Consider the following 18,966-nt stretch of genomic DNA (forward strand, 5'->3'; position numbering starts at 1 on the left):
GAAGTCGGAACGAGTTCTTTGACCGGTTCCAATATCACCAGAAAGACTATTACTACTAGTACTACTAGTAATAGTAGTATTAGTACCACTAGTACTAGTACTACTAGTACGTAACTAATAAGCAATAAAATACTTCAATATGGATTTCAATGACTATACTTATCATCGTTAAAACTATGATAGATCAAATGTAGGAAGAATCATACAGAAAGTAAAAAAAAACACGGGGATTCCCCAAAAAAGGAGTCGATTAAAAGCAAGGTATTTTTAGGCAAATGATTGGACTAGGATAGCACTGAACAAAAAGATGCACTGATAAAGTGCGGCATGATCACCTAATCAGACTCCTGGCAGAAAAGAATTTAGATAAACGAGACATTCGACTAATAGCAAATATGTACTACAATCAGAAAGCAGTAGTGAGAGTAGAGAATAATACCACTGAAGAAATTGAAATAAAGCGAGGTGTGAGACAAGGGTGTATACTGTCACCAACCCTGTTTAACCTCTATTCCGAAGACGTAATGAATAGAACACTCTCTGAGCAATCCGTAGGTATTAAAAAAAATGGTGTTAGACTAAACAATCTGAGTTTTGCCGACGACACCGTTCTGATCGCAGAAACACTTGAAGAGCTACAGACATTGGTGAATAAGATAGCAGACTGCAGCGAAGAATATGGACTATCTTTGAACATAAAGAAAACTAAATTTATGGTAATATCGAAATCAACACAAAATGACCAAAATTTATATTTACACAATGAAATTATCGATCGAGTTAGCAAATACAAATAGTTTGGCACTTTTATAAATGAAAACGATAGCTCAGCAGAAATCAAAATCAGAATAGAAAAAACCAGATCCATATTCCCTAAAATGAAGAGAGTGTTCTGCGGAAGAGATTTGAGCCTTGAAATGAAACTTCGCCTGATGAGATGTTACGTACTTTCTGTGCTGTTCTACGGAATGGAGTCATGGACGTTGAAAAAGATTGATACCAAAAAATTAGAGGCATTTGAACTGTGGATGTATCGCAGAATCCTGAGAGTATCATGGACCGAGAGAGTCGCAAATGTCGAGGTCTTGAGAAGAATGAATAAAGAAAAGGAAGTCATATTTACGATCAAAAAACGAAAACTGCAATACTTGGGACACATTACAAGAGGCGAAAGATATGAACTGCTTCGAATAATTATGCAAGGGCAAATAGCAGCAAAAAGGTCCATAGGAAGAAGACGAAACTGCTGGCTAAAGAATTTACGGGAATGGTATAGCTGCAGCAGCAACGAATTGTTTCGGTCAGCAGTTTCGAAAATACGTATAGCCCTGATGATCGCCAACCTTCGGAACGAAGATGGCACTCGAAGAAGAAGAACAAAAAGAAAACAAAAAGATAGTGTTGCAGAATTTTTTAAGATACTGACAAATAATATGTATTACGCGAATCCACTTAGGGAATTTCCACTTATTCTTGTAGAGTTTAAATTTTGTTGCATTGTTTGGTTTTGAGGATAGCGGCATTTAAGACTTCTCTTCTGGAGTCCGAACCGAAAGGGGGGTTCATAGATCGCAGCATTTTACTAATTTACCCAGTAAAGATGGGAACAATTTTATCAGAATTCTTATAAATACAAGCATTTAAGTTCACAATTAAATAGTCTCATGTAACGAGATTCAATTTAATAAACAGCTGCTAAACAGAAATAGAATGGTCTAAAGTAGTGCCGACTGGATTCAAATGGTGTTCAGAACTCTTTGTAAATATTTTAACTTAATTTATAATCTGTCAAAACAGGTTTGTTATATATATTTAGTGCAGTGTTTCGTTTTTTTTTAGTATAGGTATTAACATAAAACTTGTATGTAGTAAGAAGCGTAAATTCTTGTCACTGCATATCATGATATGGTAATGACCATTGTAAATTTTATGGTTTTTTTCTTATAATAGTTTATTATGAGATTACTCTTGATACGTATACTTTTACTAGTTTTACCAGGTCATTGAGATAAATTAATAGTTAACAATACATAAAAATTGATATAAGGTTGAATGCTCGAATAAATGAGCTTTAATCAAATGAAAGGCAGATATCGAGCACAGTTTATTAATTAAATCTTGCCCAAGTACTTTCGCTTCCTAGAGCATCTTCAGGGGCATCTGAAATAAGCCAAGAAAAGTTGTTTTAACTGAAGAAAATTAATTAAATTCGATAAAAAATTATGGCTTGATGATCAATACGTATAGAATAGCTAGCCAGAATTTAAAACAATTCAATGATACAGTAAACAACAGAAAAAAAAGAAAATATAAGAAAAAAAGCGACACAAGGAGAAAATTACAAAAATTAAGATATTAGGAATTTGTGTAACAATAAAACACTCAAAACTTTGTTTTCAAAACTTCCACAAAATTTATTTTAAACTCTTATCACTGCAGCTGTTTCGGCTGATTGCCTTTCTCAAGTGATCTATTGTTGGCATGCGTTTACACTTTATAGTCTCTAATGAAATAGGTTGAGGAGGAGAGAACTGTTTGTCTCAAGTTGGTCATTCAGAATTATATCTGTGTTTTTTAATTTGTTGATTTCCATAGATTCTAACAAAGATAGCTTAAGGCCTTTATTTTTAATGTGAAGAATTTTAAATTCGTCATTAAAAGAATGATTATGATCTAGAAGGTGAAGTGCGTATGTAGAATCTGTTTTTCTATTATTGAAAGCCCTTTTATGTTCTGCTATTCGTTTATTAAAATATCTACGAGTTTGACCGATGTAAGTTTTTGGGCAGTCGCCACATTTAAGTTTGCACACACCACTGTGTAAGTGTTCTTTATTTTGGCTCTTGTTGTTTTTAATATATTTGCCTAGGTTGTTATTTGTTCTGAAAGCTGGTGTTATTCCTTTCTTTTTTATGTGTTTGGCTATTTTTTTGATATTTTGCCTGTATATGTAATCGAGCAGAAGGTATTGGGTTTTTTCTCTGGTGGTGGTAATACTAATTTCAGGGCTTTCTTGTGTAGTTTTTGATTTAATATTTTATTAATTGTTTGTTCGTTGTATCCATTATTTAATGATATTTAATTCTGTCTCAAAATTGTATTTTGACATCGGAAGTTCTGTTAATCTATGTAACATACTATGATAGGCTACCAGTTACTATGATAGGCGTGGGATGGGATGATGAATTGTGAATAGCCGTGTCAGTATGGGTAGGTTTATGAAATATGGAGAAGTCATGTTTGTTTTTAAGTCTGATAATTTTTAAATCTAAAAAATTTATGGATTAATTTTGTTCTGTTTCTATTGTAAATTCAATATGACTATGAAGTGAATTAATATACGATAAAAATTGGTCGAGTTGCCTGTTAGTTCCTGTGAAACATACCAGTACGTCGCGTCGTCTACGTATCTCCACCAATATAAAAACTGTTTGAATATGGGATGTTTTGAAATCTTTGTCTTTAGATTGTCCATAAAAATATCTGATAGCAATGGGCTTAGAGGATTGCCCATTATAAGTCCTGCACTGTTATTTGTATATATTTCATTATTAAATTCAAAGTAGTCCTGGTTTATGCAAACTTCAAGATGATGTAAAATTTCAGATGTAATGATTGGATTTGTACTATTTTGGTCTAAAAAGTTTTTTACTAGAATAAAAGTTTCTGTAGGAGGGATACTAGCAAAAAGATTTTTTACGTCAAATGAAATTAATCTGGAGTTATTAGGTAACTGAAAATGTTGTATTTTATTAACTAGTTCTATTGTATTTTTTATGGTAAATTAAGAGTGTTCTAAAATAATCCGTCGAATCCATCAATTATTAGGAATTTATATTCAATAATGAAAAATAAGAAAAAAAACTAGAGATGACAAAATATTTATTAATAGTACAGAAATATGAATAATACCTGTGTTAGGAATTATTCATATTCATAAGAATAGAAAAATGCTCTTGAAATTTGAATATTTTGTATCATAAAATTATACCTAACCGCAGTGAGAAATTCAAAAAAGAATGATGGCTAGAAATAGATGCTTATTTGAATAGATTGAGAGAAATCAAAAATGTGTCAAGAAGTGCAAATATAAGGATACATAAAATGATGAAAAAAAACTAGTTACATTTGCCTCAAAAATATGGAAAAACAGCAAAAAAAAAACAGAATATGCTAAAAATATGGAAGGGAAAAATATTACGGGAGAGATTTAAAAATAAAATACAGGACTACGAATAAGAAGGACAAATAAGGAACTGGAAGAGCTATCATTGAAGAGCTAACAGAAACCTAGAATATTCGGTTTAATAGGAGCTCAAAGATACAGATTGGGGCGTACACAAAAAATACCTAGTATGTTATCAAAAAAAGAACGGCTATCGAAAAAACCAACGAAGACGCCGACCAAGGATGAAGTAGAAAACTGAGATGAAAGAAGATTTAAGAGACTGAACATCACAAGCGACAGATGAAATATTGAGAACTATCAAGGTCCACTTGGAAATACGCTTGGGAGTCACAGATGAAACACTGCTGTGAGCAATCTTGAAACTCTACGGCATAGTAACGATATAATTAAGTTGGGTAGTTACATAAAATTTAGTTAGTTACATAAAATTTTCTATATTGTCGAGAAATAATAGCATCTACCCCGTAGACTGGGCATATGAAATAGTCGAAATGTCCAATCGTAAAACATACATAAACCGAATAAATGTTTCCCAACAATGAACGAATAACAAAAGTTAAAACGTGAAATTGGTCGTAAAAAATAAACGATTGACGATTTTAAACGTAAAAAAAACAAGAACACGGTTTTGCATGAATAATTGTTTTCAAAATAACAAATACAACATGTATTTTCGATTTAACAACTAAAACATTTCAAATATGCAAAATTAGACTTGAAAGCAAACAATAACTCCATGGTTACAAACATATTGAAGACTAAAATTAAAATTACGTGTATGTCTGGCAATCAAAACAAAAATCATGTTTCATTAAAGAATTCACATGATTTCTGCGAAATAACCGTAGCAATAAAGCTTGGAACGAAAAAAGCGACAAGCGACTTTTATGTTTGATTTGTGGATTAAATAGAGACTTAAAAGAGTTTATTAGGGAATTTTAAGGACCTCGCCTTCACTATAAGAACATAAGTCATGGGTCTACAAAGCCTGTAAAGCTAATTTACATACATACAAGAAAATAAATTTAAAAATATATTTCGATGTGATTATTTTATTCATCATATGATTCTCATTTTTTTTTGATAAATAATTTCTATTAAACATTATTTTTAAATTATCAGAACATATGTTAAGAACTATTATATTATAAATTTTCTATTTGTTTAAATTTGTTCTTGCATAATTGCTTTTGGTAATGAATATGGCTCCTTTATTATACGAGGGTGGATTGATATAAAACTAGCCTTTGATAGAAAAAACAATTTTTTTGAATTAAATCGATTTATTTCTCAACATAGTCCCCTTTTAGCTCGATACACTTAGTAAGACGATGTTCCAATTTTTTTATCCCATCCGAATAGTACTTTTGCTCGAGCTCTTCAAAATAGGCCCGAAGTTTCAGCGACGACTTTATCATTTGTTGCGAAACGGCGTCCTCCGAGCCATTTTTTTAGGTTTGGAAACAGAAAAAATTCGTGTACTCTTGCCATGGCGACGGCCGATCGGTGAGCCGATGCATTGTCTTGGTGAAAGAGCACTTTTTTGCGTTCCAAACCGGGGCGTTTTCGAAGCAATTCGGCATCGAATTGATCCAATAATGCTGCGTAGTACTCACTATTGATTGTTTTTCCTTATTCCAAGTAGTCGATATGGATGATGCCCTTCGCATCCCAGAAAACAGTCGCCATCACTTTGCCGGCCGAATGTGCACTCTTTGCCTTCTTCGGCGACCCTTCGCCGCGTTTGCGCCACTGTTTCGACTGTTCTTTGGTTTACGGTGTGTAATAATGCACCCAGGTTTCATCAACGGTGATAAATCGGCGAAAAAAATCCTTCGGATCGCGCCGTATTATCGCCAAAAGCGTCTCCGAAGTGGCCACACGTTTTTGCATTTGATCGATTGTCAGCAAACACGGCACCCATCGCGCGGATAGCTTTTTCATGTCCAAATGATGGTGAATGATGTTGAGTACGCGTTCGTAAAAAATGTTTAGGACCTCTATTAACTCGCGGAACTTAATTCGACAATCTGTCATAATCATGTCATGGACTTTGTTGATAATTTCCGGCGTGGTGCCTTCATTTGGCCTCCCGGGACGCTCATCATCAAAAACACTCGTACGACCACGAAAAAATTCAGCTTTCCAAAATTTTACTGTTGCTAACGAAGGTGCAACCTCACCATAAACTTCGTCCAGGTCGGCTTTGATTTGCACATTCGTTTTACCCTTTTTGTGGAGGAACTTAATCACCGAACGATAGTCGACTTTTTTCATTTCTCCGAAAACACAGAATTTGCTTGCTTTTGACGGCTGTAAAAACCAAACTAATTGTTTTTAAAACTTAAAATTTTGACAGACGTAATGTCATGAATGGCAAATGTCAACACCGAAACCAATTCGGTATCAAATAGCGCCATCTATCAAAGGCTAGTTTAATATCAATCTATCCTCGTATACCTTAAATTTATTCTATTTCTGATTTTTTTATTGCATTTCTTGTATCGTATATAGTTTCTCATAGTTTGTTATTCTATTTATCTTATTTTTCTCTATGTGACTTGACCGGTCTCCCAGTCATTGGCAATAATACCAGCGATTTTTGTCGATCCTGCATAAGTTTAAAGAGTTAGTTGAAACTGTGGTACCTATCCAGTGAAGACTCTTCTTATCTTTATTAAATTTCCTTCTATCTCGTCCTTTATTATTAGTGATAAGATATAATAGTGATTACTCCGAAGAATGTGATCTATATATAACAAATTTTTCAATATCTTATAATTCTTAAGAGTTCCCGAATAGTGTTAGACTTCATTTTAATGAAGGTGGAACGGACCACCTCAATTAAATGTCTGATTCCTTATTGCGGTTTGTTTGCTCCGTGACATAACGTTCAAAATATTTGACAAAATTTACTCTTATAATTGGTTGTCTATGCAGAGTTTGCATCAGGATATCGATTTCGATTAAATATCATAAACTTGCTCAGCAGATACTGGAGGTATTGCAGAATATATTTTGAAAATTATATTGTCATTTGCATACCTGATATTACTGATCATTGTTCTGAAGTTATTGTCTTGTGTCATCTTAATGCAATTTACTATTCTTGTCGCGAATAGGCCATAATTTCACTTTACAATTAAGTTTATTTTATGTTTCGATTTCTATTTCGGAAATCGTTCTCAAAATACAAAACATTAATAAATTAAACAAATGTTGTTGATCCCAGAGATCAGAATAAGGAAGAGAGACTGGACTTTATGCATTACTAAGGATAGTAAGTGTCAAAATAATAATAAACAAGCATGGAAGAAATGCAAATATAGTATACATTACGCTGGATGGCAAGTCAGAAGAAGAGAGAGAAAAGCTTTACGATAATCTTTGATTAAACTTTGTTACAATCGGAGACTCGATAATTTCCCACGTGAACCAAAATTTAATGAAAATATAAACAATGGTAATAGTAACTAATGGTAGTGGTAAATAAGATCGAGAACAGAACAGGAAAACAATCTTTCGAAAAAATCAAAAGATTACTATGTGATTTTCGAATAAAACTCGAAATTCGACGTTCATTAAAATGCTATATTCTACGCAGTTGAAACGTTAGCCCTTAAAACATTAACCGTAAATAAATTGGAGGCCTTTGGTATGTGGATCTAGCTAAGGATGCTCAAGATTTCATGGACATCGCATACCTCAAACGACGAATTGCTGCATAGAATGCAATTAACGAGAACTTTATAACATAGTGAAAGTTAGGAAAACATCATACCTTGCCACATACTTAAAAAGAATAAGTACCAATATGGTCAACTAATAGTAAAAGGAAAGATAGAGAAAACGACTAGGAAGGAAGCGACCATCGTGGCTAAGAAACATCCGGTAATGGACAGTACTGGTCTTTATAAACGTTATAAAAGCAGCTGAATACAGAGAGAAGTTTGCAAAATTGTAGAAACCAAGATCCATTAAATGCATTGAGAAGGGGGTACTTTAAGAAGAAAGGGAATGGTAGTATTCTGCTCCATGAATCAACAATGAAAATGAAAAAAAGAAAAAAGCTTATCTAAAATACATGTCAACCAAAACACAAGAGACATACCATAATTACAAGACAATTAGAAACGAAACACATGCACTTGTAAGAAAAATAAAAAATATCACTGGGAACGCTTTTCGAAAGAAATGGAACATGATTTTTACGATCTGCAAAAGGAAATATGACGCTTCATAAGAGGTCAACGAAAGAAGGTAAAGGAATTAATAGAACCAAAACACATACAAAAGGATACGTAGATTGACTACCTAAAAAAGTTATATGCAGAGGAAGAACAAAAGACGCTAGGACCGGAAACACCAAAAATTACCACAAATGACGAACTTAATATAAATGTAGAGGAAATTCGGAAAACACTTGAAAACCTGAAGAACAGAAAAGCAGCAGGTAAAGACGGGATACCAAACGAATTACTAAAGTATTGTGGAGCAGAAATCACAGAACAATTAACAACCTTAATTAATAAAATTATAAAACACAATAAAATACCAGAAGAATGGAAAACGAGCGAACTAATTCTACTATTCAAAAAAAGAAGATAAAACACAGCCAAAAAACTACAGAGGTATAAACTTGTTAAATACTACGCTAAAACTTACAAGTTTAAACTTACTAAAATTTTACAAGTGCTAATAAATCAGAGGATAAGTTTAGCAGATGAACAACAGGGTTTTCGTAGTGGAAGATCGTGTACAGATGCAATATTCGTTATAAAGCAAATTACTGAGAAATCATTAGAGTATAATAGACCAGCATTTCTGTGTCTGATTGACCTAAAGAAAGCGTTTGACAGGATAATACTCTGTGTACTCCATCCAGAAGATGGATTACATCTTTGTCATAGAGAAGTTACCCTAAATATTATAAAAACTATCGATAACATCTACCAAAACAACAAAATGGAAGTCAGAATAAATGGACAACTTATAGAACCTATAGAAATAGGCAGAGGAATAAGACAAGCGGATTCATTGAGCCCCATGCTCTTCAATTTGATCATGGATAAAATCATCAAAACCGTTAACAAAGGAAGAGGATACAGAATGGGAAACAAAGAAATCAAAATACTCTGTTACGCAGACGACGCAATATTGATAGCCCAAGATAAAGATAGTCTGCAAAGACTGGTCCACAGATTTAACATAAGAGCAAAAAAATTTAATATGACAATCTCATCTCAGAAAACTAAAACAAAATATTAGTCAGCAAAGAAACAAACCAGATGTAAAATAGAAATTGATGGCATCAGTATTGAACAAGTAATGGAAATAAAATACCTGGGAATTACACTGTCTAACTATGGAGACCTAGACAAAGAAGTAAGACATCAAGTACAAAAAGCAAATAGACTAGCAGGATGCCTTAATAACACTATATGGCGAAACAGACACATTAACACTGAGATGAAGTCAAGAATTTATAAAGCCAGTGTAAGGCCAATAATGACATACGCCTCAGAAATAAGACCCGACACAGCCACAACTCAAAGGCTACTGAAAACGACAGAGATGAGAGTACTGAGAAGAATTACAGGAAATATGTTGAGAGATCGAAAGAGAAGTGAAGACATTAGAAGAAAATGTAACGTACAGTATATAAATGAATGGACGTAAAATATAAATAAGAATAGAATAACCACATAAGCAGAATGGAGGAGACCCGTGTCGTCAAAATAGCAAGAGGTAAGTCACCAATCGGCAGAAGAAGTATCGGACGACCGCGCAAAAGATGGAGTGACAACCTTCCATAGAAGTATTATTCCGCCAATGAACAAACAGAATTGCTTATAAAGAGGAGAAAGAAGATAAATCAAGAATAAATAATAACTCTTACAATCATAAATGACAATATGAGTAGAAATTTAAAAATAAACGGAGACAAAGGTCGATGCGATATAGTTGCCAACAGAACAAAAAATATTAGTTAGGAGTATAGTCTAGTCGGGTTAGACGAAAAAATGGCCTAACGTTACATGTCGAGTCGTCCCAAATTTTATTAATCCAACTTTCCAATCCAACCAGGGAGGGTCAATAGTGGTGTTAATTTCAAATCGCGACTGAATCCAACCGTTGTGTTAGCCACCATCTTGAATTTGAAAATGAAAAACGAGAACGATTTTTGTTCAATTTCTCCGCCATTTTGAAGTTTTCGACAAAAATAGTTGAGACTGAAATTGTTGTAAATACGATTTCCAACAATTTCTTTTTTACAAATTGTTTCGTGCGATCGATATTTTCCGACTTAACGGGGAAAATAGTAAAAGGGAGGGGGAAGCATAAGTATCGAATTATCTCGTTTATTATTAACTTTACGAATGTATATAAAAAACTTAAGAGAATTAAATTTTGTACAATTTTGATATTTAATTTTTGTGCAATATTTGAGGTCGTACGTATGCGGTAAAGGCGCGAGCGTAAGAATTTGCAGGGTTTAGTTTTATACGAATTGTTTTTATTCAATATCTCGGCCATTTTAAACTTTTAGAAAAATCGTAACGACTTAAATTGTTACAGATATGATTTCTTACAATTTCTTCTTTGCAAATTGTGTCGTGCAGTTGATATTTTCCGAGTTAAGGGGAAAAATAGTGACTTAGTATAATTATTGAATTATCTCTCGTTTATTATTACCTTTACTTAATGTCCTTCGGCGCATGAGTAAACAAAAAGAATTACTCAGCATTATCAAAGAGAGGAAAATATTCGGTCATGTTTGAGAGGTAAAAAATATGAATTACTCCAAATCATATTAGAAGGTAAAGTAAAGAATTGCTCACAAAACTCGGATTAGATGATTAGTACTAAGGGTTGTTTATTATACTTCATATTGAGCTCGAATAGCTTCCCCTATCTCCAAATATAAATAATAGAAGTACTGTTATCCCCAAAAATAACTACCAAATCTTCCTCCCATTACTTACTACTCGTAACAATAACAATTTTAAATTACCTGTTGCCACTTGAGATCATGGAACTCCGTGGAAAACACTGCTGCCACGGCCATATGTGCTGTACACAAGACGAATCCAAAAATCGCAGCCACGTAACTCTTTAAAGGCATCATGGCATAAGCCAAAAAGACGACAAAGACGACTTGCCATGTACCTTCTGCTGCCACCTTTGCCGCAGATGATGTTGGGTAGAGCGGTAAAGCCAATGCACAAAAAGTAGCCAAAAAGAAAAGTACCACATAGCAAACCCAAAGCAGATAGGCATCTTGCATAAATCTGAAATAAAAAATAGATTATTTAAAAATCTTACGTAACAATATCATTATGAATATTGCAATAAATGTCACACTGGGAATAGTTATTTTATTTTAAATATACAGGCACGTACTATTTTCATGAATAAAAACTGTCAAGATTAAGTGGCAAAGTTGACAAAGAAATGGCACTGGTAGCCCAAATCCTGTATATATTATTAAGCCGACTGACAAGCGTATTTTGATTTAAAAAATTAATTCTGAAATATGTTTATAACTTATATCTGTGTATATAAAAAAATTGTAAATCGTGTTGCGCTAATTATAACTTAAGAACGGCTGAACCGATTTTAATAATATTTAGTTTTTTGGATACGTCTCAGCCCCGAATAACGGAATAACCAATACTGATATTAATTCATAAAATTAATTATTAAAAATCAAATATTACTTTAAATATCGTAAAAGTTTGCGGAAAAAATTAATTTAAATCGTAAAGATATTTTTTAAGTCGGTAAAATCTATTATTGCGTTGCTAATATAAAATTCTTAGTAGATAATCCGTGGTATAGGTATTAGTATTTCCAAGCCTTTAATGTCTTCGATCATTTAAACACAAGATAATTAAAATCAAATAGGTTATTATCATCAATATATTTATTTTAGTTTTACCATAATTAGGTCTAAAAATTGTTACTAGATAACAAAATATTATTGTGTTTGTTTAAACTGTAACCTCTATATAACTTTCTGCTTAAGACTTTTTCAATTAATGTTCCAGCACTCATTTACCAGTTATCTTCTCTAAGGTCTCTACCTAGATAGCATTTCGTATGTATGCTTTCCATTTTGTAGCAAGTCTTCATCTCCGTCTTCTTGCCGGCAATTCCAATAGACAGTCGAATATTTTTTTGGCCACCTGTACTCTGGCATTCTTTGTACATGCCCGTACCACTGCAGGGCTCTGTTTTCAACTTTTTGTACTTCCACTTTTGTAATTATACTTCCATTCTGTTCCATATTTCCTCTGTTCTTATTCTATTTGCTCTAGTGATTTGTAGGCATCTTCTCATACAGACATACATACATAGACGGTAGAACTAGAAAGTGAAAGGAAACGATTGTGTGGTCGACACACATGGATTGTTCCATATTCGTCACTTCTATCTCAAAACAGACTCACCTCAACGTGGACTTTTGAAATTAAGGGAAATCCATCAAATACATCTGCAAATATGTAACAAAAGGTGGCCATATGTCGGTTTTTGGCGTTTAAAAGCCCGATACTAACGAAAAAATCACGCACCATTAAGTTGGTCGATATGTGAGCTACAGTAAGCTGATTCGAAACTTATCATACAATATAGCGAATACAATATTCCTTTGTTGTAAATTTGCTGACTCGTCTTGAGATAGTCAATGAGTTTATTTAACTCCATCGTTGCCAAAGCGATCCACTTGCATGATCGTTTTACTCTACTCTAAGATCCCTGTTGGAATTGGTCATTACATTTAGAACGGTTCATCGAAGATCATAATATTCAATGGTTTTTAGAATATCCATACCAACTAGAAACACTATTGAAGACATTCACTGAAAAACAACGTTAATTTTTTTCTATTTTAATATTATTACCAAAAGCGAAAGGGCGAAACCAGCGGGTTTAGAATAAATATAGACATTCTTCTTCCTCTCTGATGATCTCAATTATTATATAGAGGTCATCATATTTGCAGAACGCAACATTAAGCAAAATATAAATTTTCCGAACAAACGTTGCAATGTTTGGTTCTAATATCGTATCGGTTTGCGGCATAAATCTCTGTAATTTACAACATTTACTAATTAATTCGTTGTTTCTGACTTACCTTGTATGCAAGAACCCCAGCAATAATGCAAACAGCAGACAATGCGCAGCATGGTACACGTTTTGCGCAGTCGCCGCTTGAGCATATGCCAGTCCTAAATTAGCCAAAAGAAACGTCAACACCACGAACAATGCTACCACAGCTGCAACGCTGCTATGTTGCAGTTTACAAATGTACCGCTGGTACAACTGTTCTAGTTCGTCATTTTCGAAGCGATGTGGGTTGAGCAATCTCGACAGCAGTCGACGAGATGTCATCGCTTTGACGCTGTGATCCATTTTGGTTTCTTCGAGGTCTTGAAAGGTTGCGTGAGAGTATTACGATTTGTAGGGGGAATGTTCGGGTGGTCTTCTACGTCGGGCCATTTCTGCAATAAAATAAAAAAATTAGTAACTATTCGCATGTAGTTTCCGCCAATTATAGGTTAAAATTGTCAAGACATGTACTAAAATTATTATTTTTTAATATGCAGCATCAAAAGAGATAATATGACAGAATACTGTTACGATAAATATTATGGCGCATAGAACTGTAAATATATTAACACTAATTCTTTTCTATTCTAGTAATTTCGGCGCTCAGTTAAAAGACCTGTTTGCCAACCTGAATTCTGATGAGTCACCCACGATTTAAAATGTCCAGAAGCAGGCCGAATAAAACCAGAATGAGTGACCTTCTCGGCTCTTCGATGGGGTATCGCCGCGATTCTCGAATAACGGGATTTTATATTTAAATAGGAATTTTGTTGTAAACAGTTAGTTTGTTTTTGAACATCGCATCGAGTTTTTAAAATGTGACGCACGTAGATAAATTATATAATTATTAGTGTAAAATAAATTAGTTATATTGTACAAATAAAGACTTTAAATAAACTTGTAAGTGTTATAAGTGTAGAACCTTTGATAATAAATAAAAACAATAAATTAGATTATTAATAATATTACAATACGATACCACTGATAACTTGTTAGTAGTGTTTATTATATTTTTCTGATTAAATGAACATAGAAAAAGCTGGAATGAATAAAAAGCTGAAGACAAACGTATTGTAATTACAAAGCATATATGATTTTATTACTGAAGAGACAGACTAAAATATACCTCAATGAAACTGCATGTCGTTGCACGCTGTTTTTTTTTATTGTGACAAAAGTTGACCCAAAAAGTTGACGATCGTACTTGTAGTCGGGCTTGTAGTCTAATAATCCAACTAGAAATATCGATAATGTGATAACCTTTTTCAAAGAATGTCAGTGTTCTTGGCTTTTATGTACTCATTGTAATTCTCGTTAAATATATTGTAGTTCTTACACAATTGATAGTAAAACACTATGGTAGAGAGCTGCAAGTACAGATATACGCAGATGCAAGGTGGAGAACATCAAGGACTGCGTAAGAAATAGAAGAGTAGAATGAAACGATCATATAAGCCGAATGACAAAAAATAGAGTCGTAAAGACGGCAGGAACCGGTTCCCCAATAGGAAGACGATTAGTAATAAGACCACATAAACTATGCAATGACCATGACGGATGAAACTTACTAGGCACATTGAAAATCAGACATAGTCATGTCTACATAAAAATAAGGAGAAGAAGGACAAGTGAGTACTTTCATAACAGCATATAGTTCCGCTGTGTACATGCTCAGTTAGATGGAAGACGGTAGGTAGCCATAACTTCGTTGGTAGTATTGGTAGTAATAATTTCAAAACCAACATGGTTTTCAACTGTATAGGAATCTGTAGAGATGATTGAGTCATACTGTTTGATATGGGTAAATTCTAAGAAAGATTACTTTAGGAGAGAACTAGGAGGTTTCTTGTGGTATGTTGAAAGACTGGTGTTTATAGTAGGTAATGTGGAGTATTGCTCATGGTGAAGTCTTAGAGTATGAGATTTAAGTAGTACTTTGAACGTCTATTATTACCTTTTAATTCTTTAATAAGTTTTAGAGCTGGTTTTACTGCTCTGGGTTTGTTTACAGTTATTGGTTTAATGGGATTGATTAAATTGTTGACTGGATCATTTGAAATAGCGGATAGCAGTTTGTTTAAAAACCTCTCAGTAATTGTAGATTAATGTCGTTTTTCATGGAAATTTTAAATTCAATAAAAACAAGAAAATTAGAATATCTCGGACATATTACACGTGGAGAGAAATACACCTTGCTCCAACTGATTATGCAGGGAAAGATCCAAGGAAAGAGAAGCATAGGGAGGCGTAGAATTTCATATCTGCGCAACCTGGGAGAGTGGTACGGATGTACATCAAATGAACTTTTCAGAGCAGCCGTCTCAAAAGTCCGAATAGCTATGATGATTGCCGACCTCCGCCGCGGAGATGGCACTTGAAGAAGAAGAATGTCGTTTTGCGTATCCTCACAATTGGGTGAGATATAGCTAACCACAATTTTGTTAATTTGTCGATGAAATAGTCTTCATTAAACATCATTCATAATCTAAGCAGGTACATTAACTGGTCCACACATTTTTACCTAAATTATATCATATTTTTGAAATATTCTGTTCTAAAATAAGGTCATACGTCCTACCTATGGTTAAGTAGCTATTCTGGTTGGTATCATGCAATAATTCTATGTAGTTTTCTTATTATTACCTCTTGTAGTTTTCTTTTGCGTTATTATTTCGTTATTTGTAGTACCCATGCTGCCTTCTCTTCTTATTTATAGATTTCTGCGTCTTTCTTAATATTTTAAAGATATTAACATAATCATATTACATATAACAAACTTAATCAAAATTTTATTTTTTTGATTTTTGTGTTTTATATTGCTCACTTCAAGTTTTGCATTTGCTACTAGCACAGCACAGAACCACTTTCGTAGCATTCGCCATTTTCAGTTTATTGTGGAATTTTCTAAAAAACCGTTTTTTTTTCTCTTTTCTAGATGTTTTTTACATTTTAACTATTTTATTTACGCACAAAATAAATATAAAGGTATCCAGAAGAACTCCAGAGCAAACTTTGAAAAACTGCTTCGTAAGTTGACTGTTCTTCAACTGCAGTATGAAAAGTTATCGTAAGCTATGTTTTTCGTTTTCGCTAATTTGAGTTTTGACGAACTGTTTCTCCTGTTATTGTGATAGTGTCTATATACTCTATAGTCTTAAATTAATCAAAGCTTCTGTAAATATTTATATTAATGCTCGAAAACCCAAAAATATTCTTGTATTTATATATTAATGATATATTTTTCATTTGTTTTTTAGACCTTTTCCTTTGATGTCGATGTCTCTGTTTCTCTTTCTGCCCTTGTCTCTAATTCAGCAATTCATATTTCAACGAAACAAAGTTGGTCCGCTTCGGGTAAATGTAACGACCGCCTTTTGTTCCGAAATTGTTAATACACTAAAAAGGAAGCGTTACTTCCTAGGCACTGAAAGCGATCGATAAAATCCTTTGGGACTACAACCAAGAGAAATAGAACTAATTTTATGAACAGAACGTTTAGATATTAATTGTAGTTTTCTACTTATTACCCAAAAGTAAATAATGCTACTGAAATAGTAACAATGAAATTAATGATTCTCTGAATTTTCACAAAGTTTCACACACTCTCGATAAAGAAAATAATTACAAATATCCAAGGAAATCCATAGATAAAAGTATATGAAAATAATTATTGTTAATAAACGACAACAAATATATGTACCTGCCTACCTACAGTATCTACCTGTAAATAGTTCTCAGAATACTTTACTTTAAGACAGGTATGTTATCACCAAAACTGCTGTCATGAGTTTGTTAAGAAAAATTGTATAATTTAAAAACAATTATTCTAGTTCAGTCCAGTCGTCAGAGATTTGATCTCTACAAATGGGACGAACAAGCTGAATTTTACTGAGAATTTCAATCTTGGGACCCCAAAACAGATGCAAAAAATGTGCCAATCCTACCCCCATGCTTTCTCATAAAACCCCCTTCGTAGGCAGGAAACAGAACCCATTAATTCACCAAGAATCAGTACGCTTTAGAAAAAATGTTTCAAACAAGAAACTTAGCTGAAATTATTTTGAACAATAATGCTTATTCACACTTTTTATGTAAAGTGACCCGTTGGCTCTTCAAACAACGCTTGAAGCGATCGGTGATTTTGAATGTCAGTCAAGCGCTCGAAATCAATTTTGAAGAGAAGCTTCTGTACTGGCGTTGTATTACCTTTTTTCTCTAAAGTAAAATATTGAGGCGTGCGTCATGGAACTAGTGCCACGAGGAGGCGTCGTCACAGGTAGCGTCATAAAATAACGGTTAATGAAATCGATTCACTACTCTTGATCAATTCATCATATATTTACTTTAAGCAGGTTTAACTTAAATTAAAAACTGCGTGAAAAATATAGACATTAAATGAAAAGAAAAAAAATTAGAGAATATCTGTCACTAAAAGATTCGATTCGTAACAATTGTCAAAATAAATGTCATAAATGTCATCTGATTAATAACAGCATTGAATCATCTGTTAAAATTTTTTATAATAATTCTCGTTTTAGTCCAGTCGTTAGGAAGTTAACCCGTAAAAATCATACGAACAAGCTGAATTTTGCAGAGAATATTAATTTTGGGATTCCAAAAGGATGCAAAGAAGTTTACCAGTTTGGGAATAACAATGCAAAAAAATCGATTTACAAGACTCTATATGACGTAGAAAAAAATGTTTCAAATAAAAAATGTAACAGAAAATTTTAAACAAATATGTTAATTGGCACTTTTTGTGTAGAATAAACCGTTCACTTAAAAACAACACTTGAAGCAATCGTCGATTTTGAATGTCAGTCACGTGAAAAATCAAGATGCGTTTTAAAGATAAAAAGCATAAAAAAAATTTGTATTTTGCCGCGAATGAAGTAAGTTTTTATAAAGGTGTTAAATAAATAAACGTGACGCGATTTTTGCCATTTTTACGATTCTCGTGAGATCAATAAAATTTAATGCTTTACATTTCAAATGATGCAGGTCACATGAAATGCTTCCAAGAAGACGGTTTTAGGTGTAGTTTATAGCAAAATTTAGTTTTGAAAAACGGACTAGTTTAATTGACAAAAAAAGTTTCAAACGTTTTAGAATATCTCACATTTGTTGCCAAAACTCAAAACAAAAATTTTATGCTATAGGTTTTAAAGATTAGACTCTAGTAATTGAAACTTTATAGTGGTCAGTCAATAAAAGTGATAAATTTTATTGATCTCATGAGAATCATAAAAAAAGCAAAAATCGCGCCACGTTTATTTATTTAGCACCCTTAATAAAAACTGAGTTTATTCGCGGCAAAATACAAAACTGCATATAAACGCTGCACTCTTTACCTTTACAACGGATCTTGATTTTTGTCGATAGGACACTTGGATCAATAGATATCGAGTTTTTACCGTCGAGCTGATACAAATTTTATTGAATTTTATTGATTTCCCGCAGGTGACTAACATTCAAAATCGACAGTCGCTTCAAACTTAGTTTCTGAGAGAACGGTTCATTCTACACAAAAAGTGCCAACAAACATTTTTATTTAAAATTATCTCAGCTACATTTTTTATTTGAAACATTTTTTTCTATAGCGTACAGATTCGGGGCAAATCGATTTTTTTGCGTTTTTAGCCTCCTACGAGGGTGGTTTTAGG

General features: G+C 33.2%; 1 protein-coding gene across 5 annotated transcripts in view; it reads right to left on the reverse strand.

Moving 5' to 3' along the window:
• rut (adenylate cyclase rutabaga) overlaps window positions 1-18,966 on the reverse strand; it is a 933,824-nt gene that overhangs the window by 439,281 nt on the left and 475,577 nt on the right. For all 5 annotated transcript variants that reach the window (XM_072523105.1, XM_072523104.1, XM_072523101.1 and 2 more), the window contains 2 exons: window positions 13,329-13,695; window positions 11,205-11,481 (listed from right to left, as the gene is read on the reverse strand). In XM_072523105.1, coding sequence (XP_072379206.1) covers window positions 11,205-11,481; window positions 13,329-13,606 — 555 coding nt within the window. In that variant the 5' untranslated portion in view covers window positions 13,607-13,695. The remainder of the gene's footprint in view (window positions 1-11,204; window positions 11,482-13,328; window positions 13,696-18,966) is intronic.

The sequence above is a fragment of the Diabrotica undecimpunctata genome, chromosome 2, assembly GCF_040954645.1.
Source record: "Diabrotica undecimpunctata isolate CICGRU chromosome 2, icDiaUnde3, whole genome shotgun sequence".
NCBI classification, from domain to species: Eukaryota; Metazoa; Arthropoda; class Insecta; order Coleoptera; family Chrysomelidae; genus Diabrotica; species Diabrotica undecimpunctata.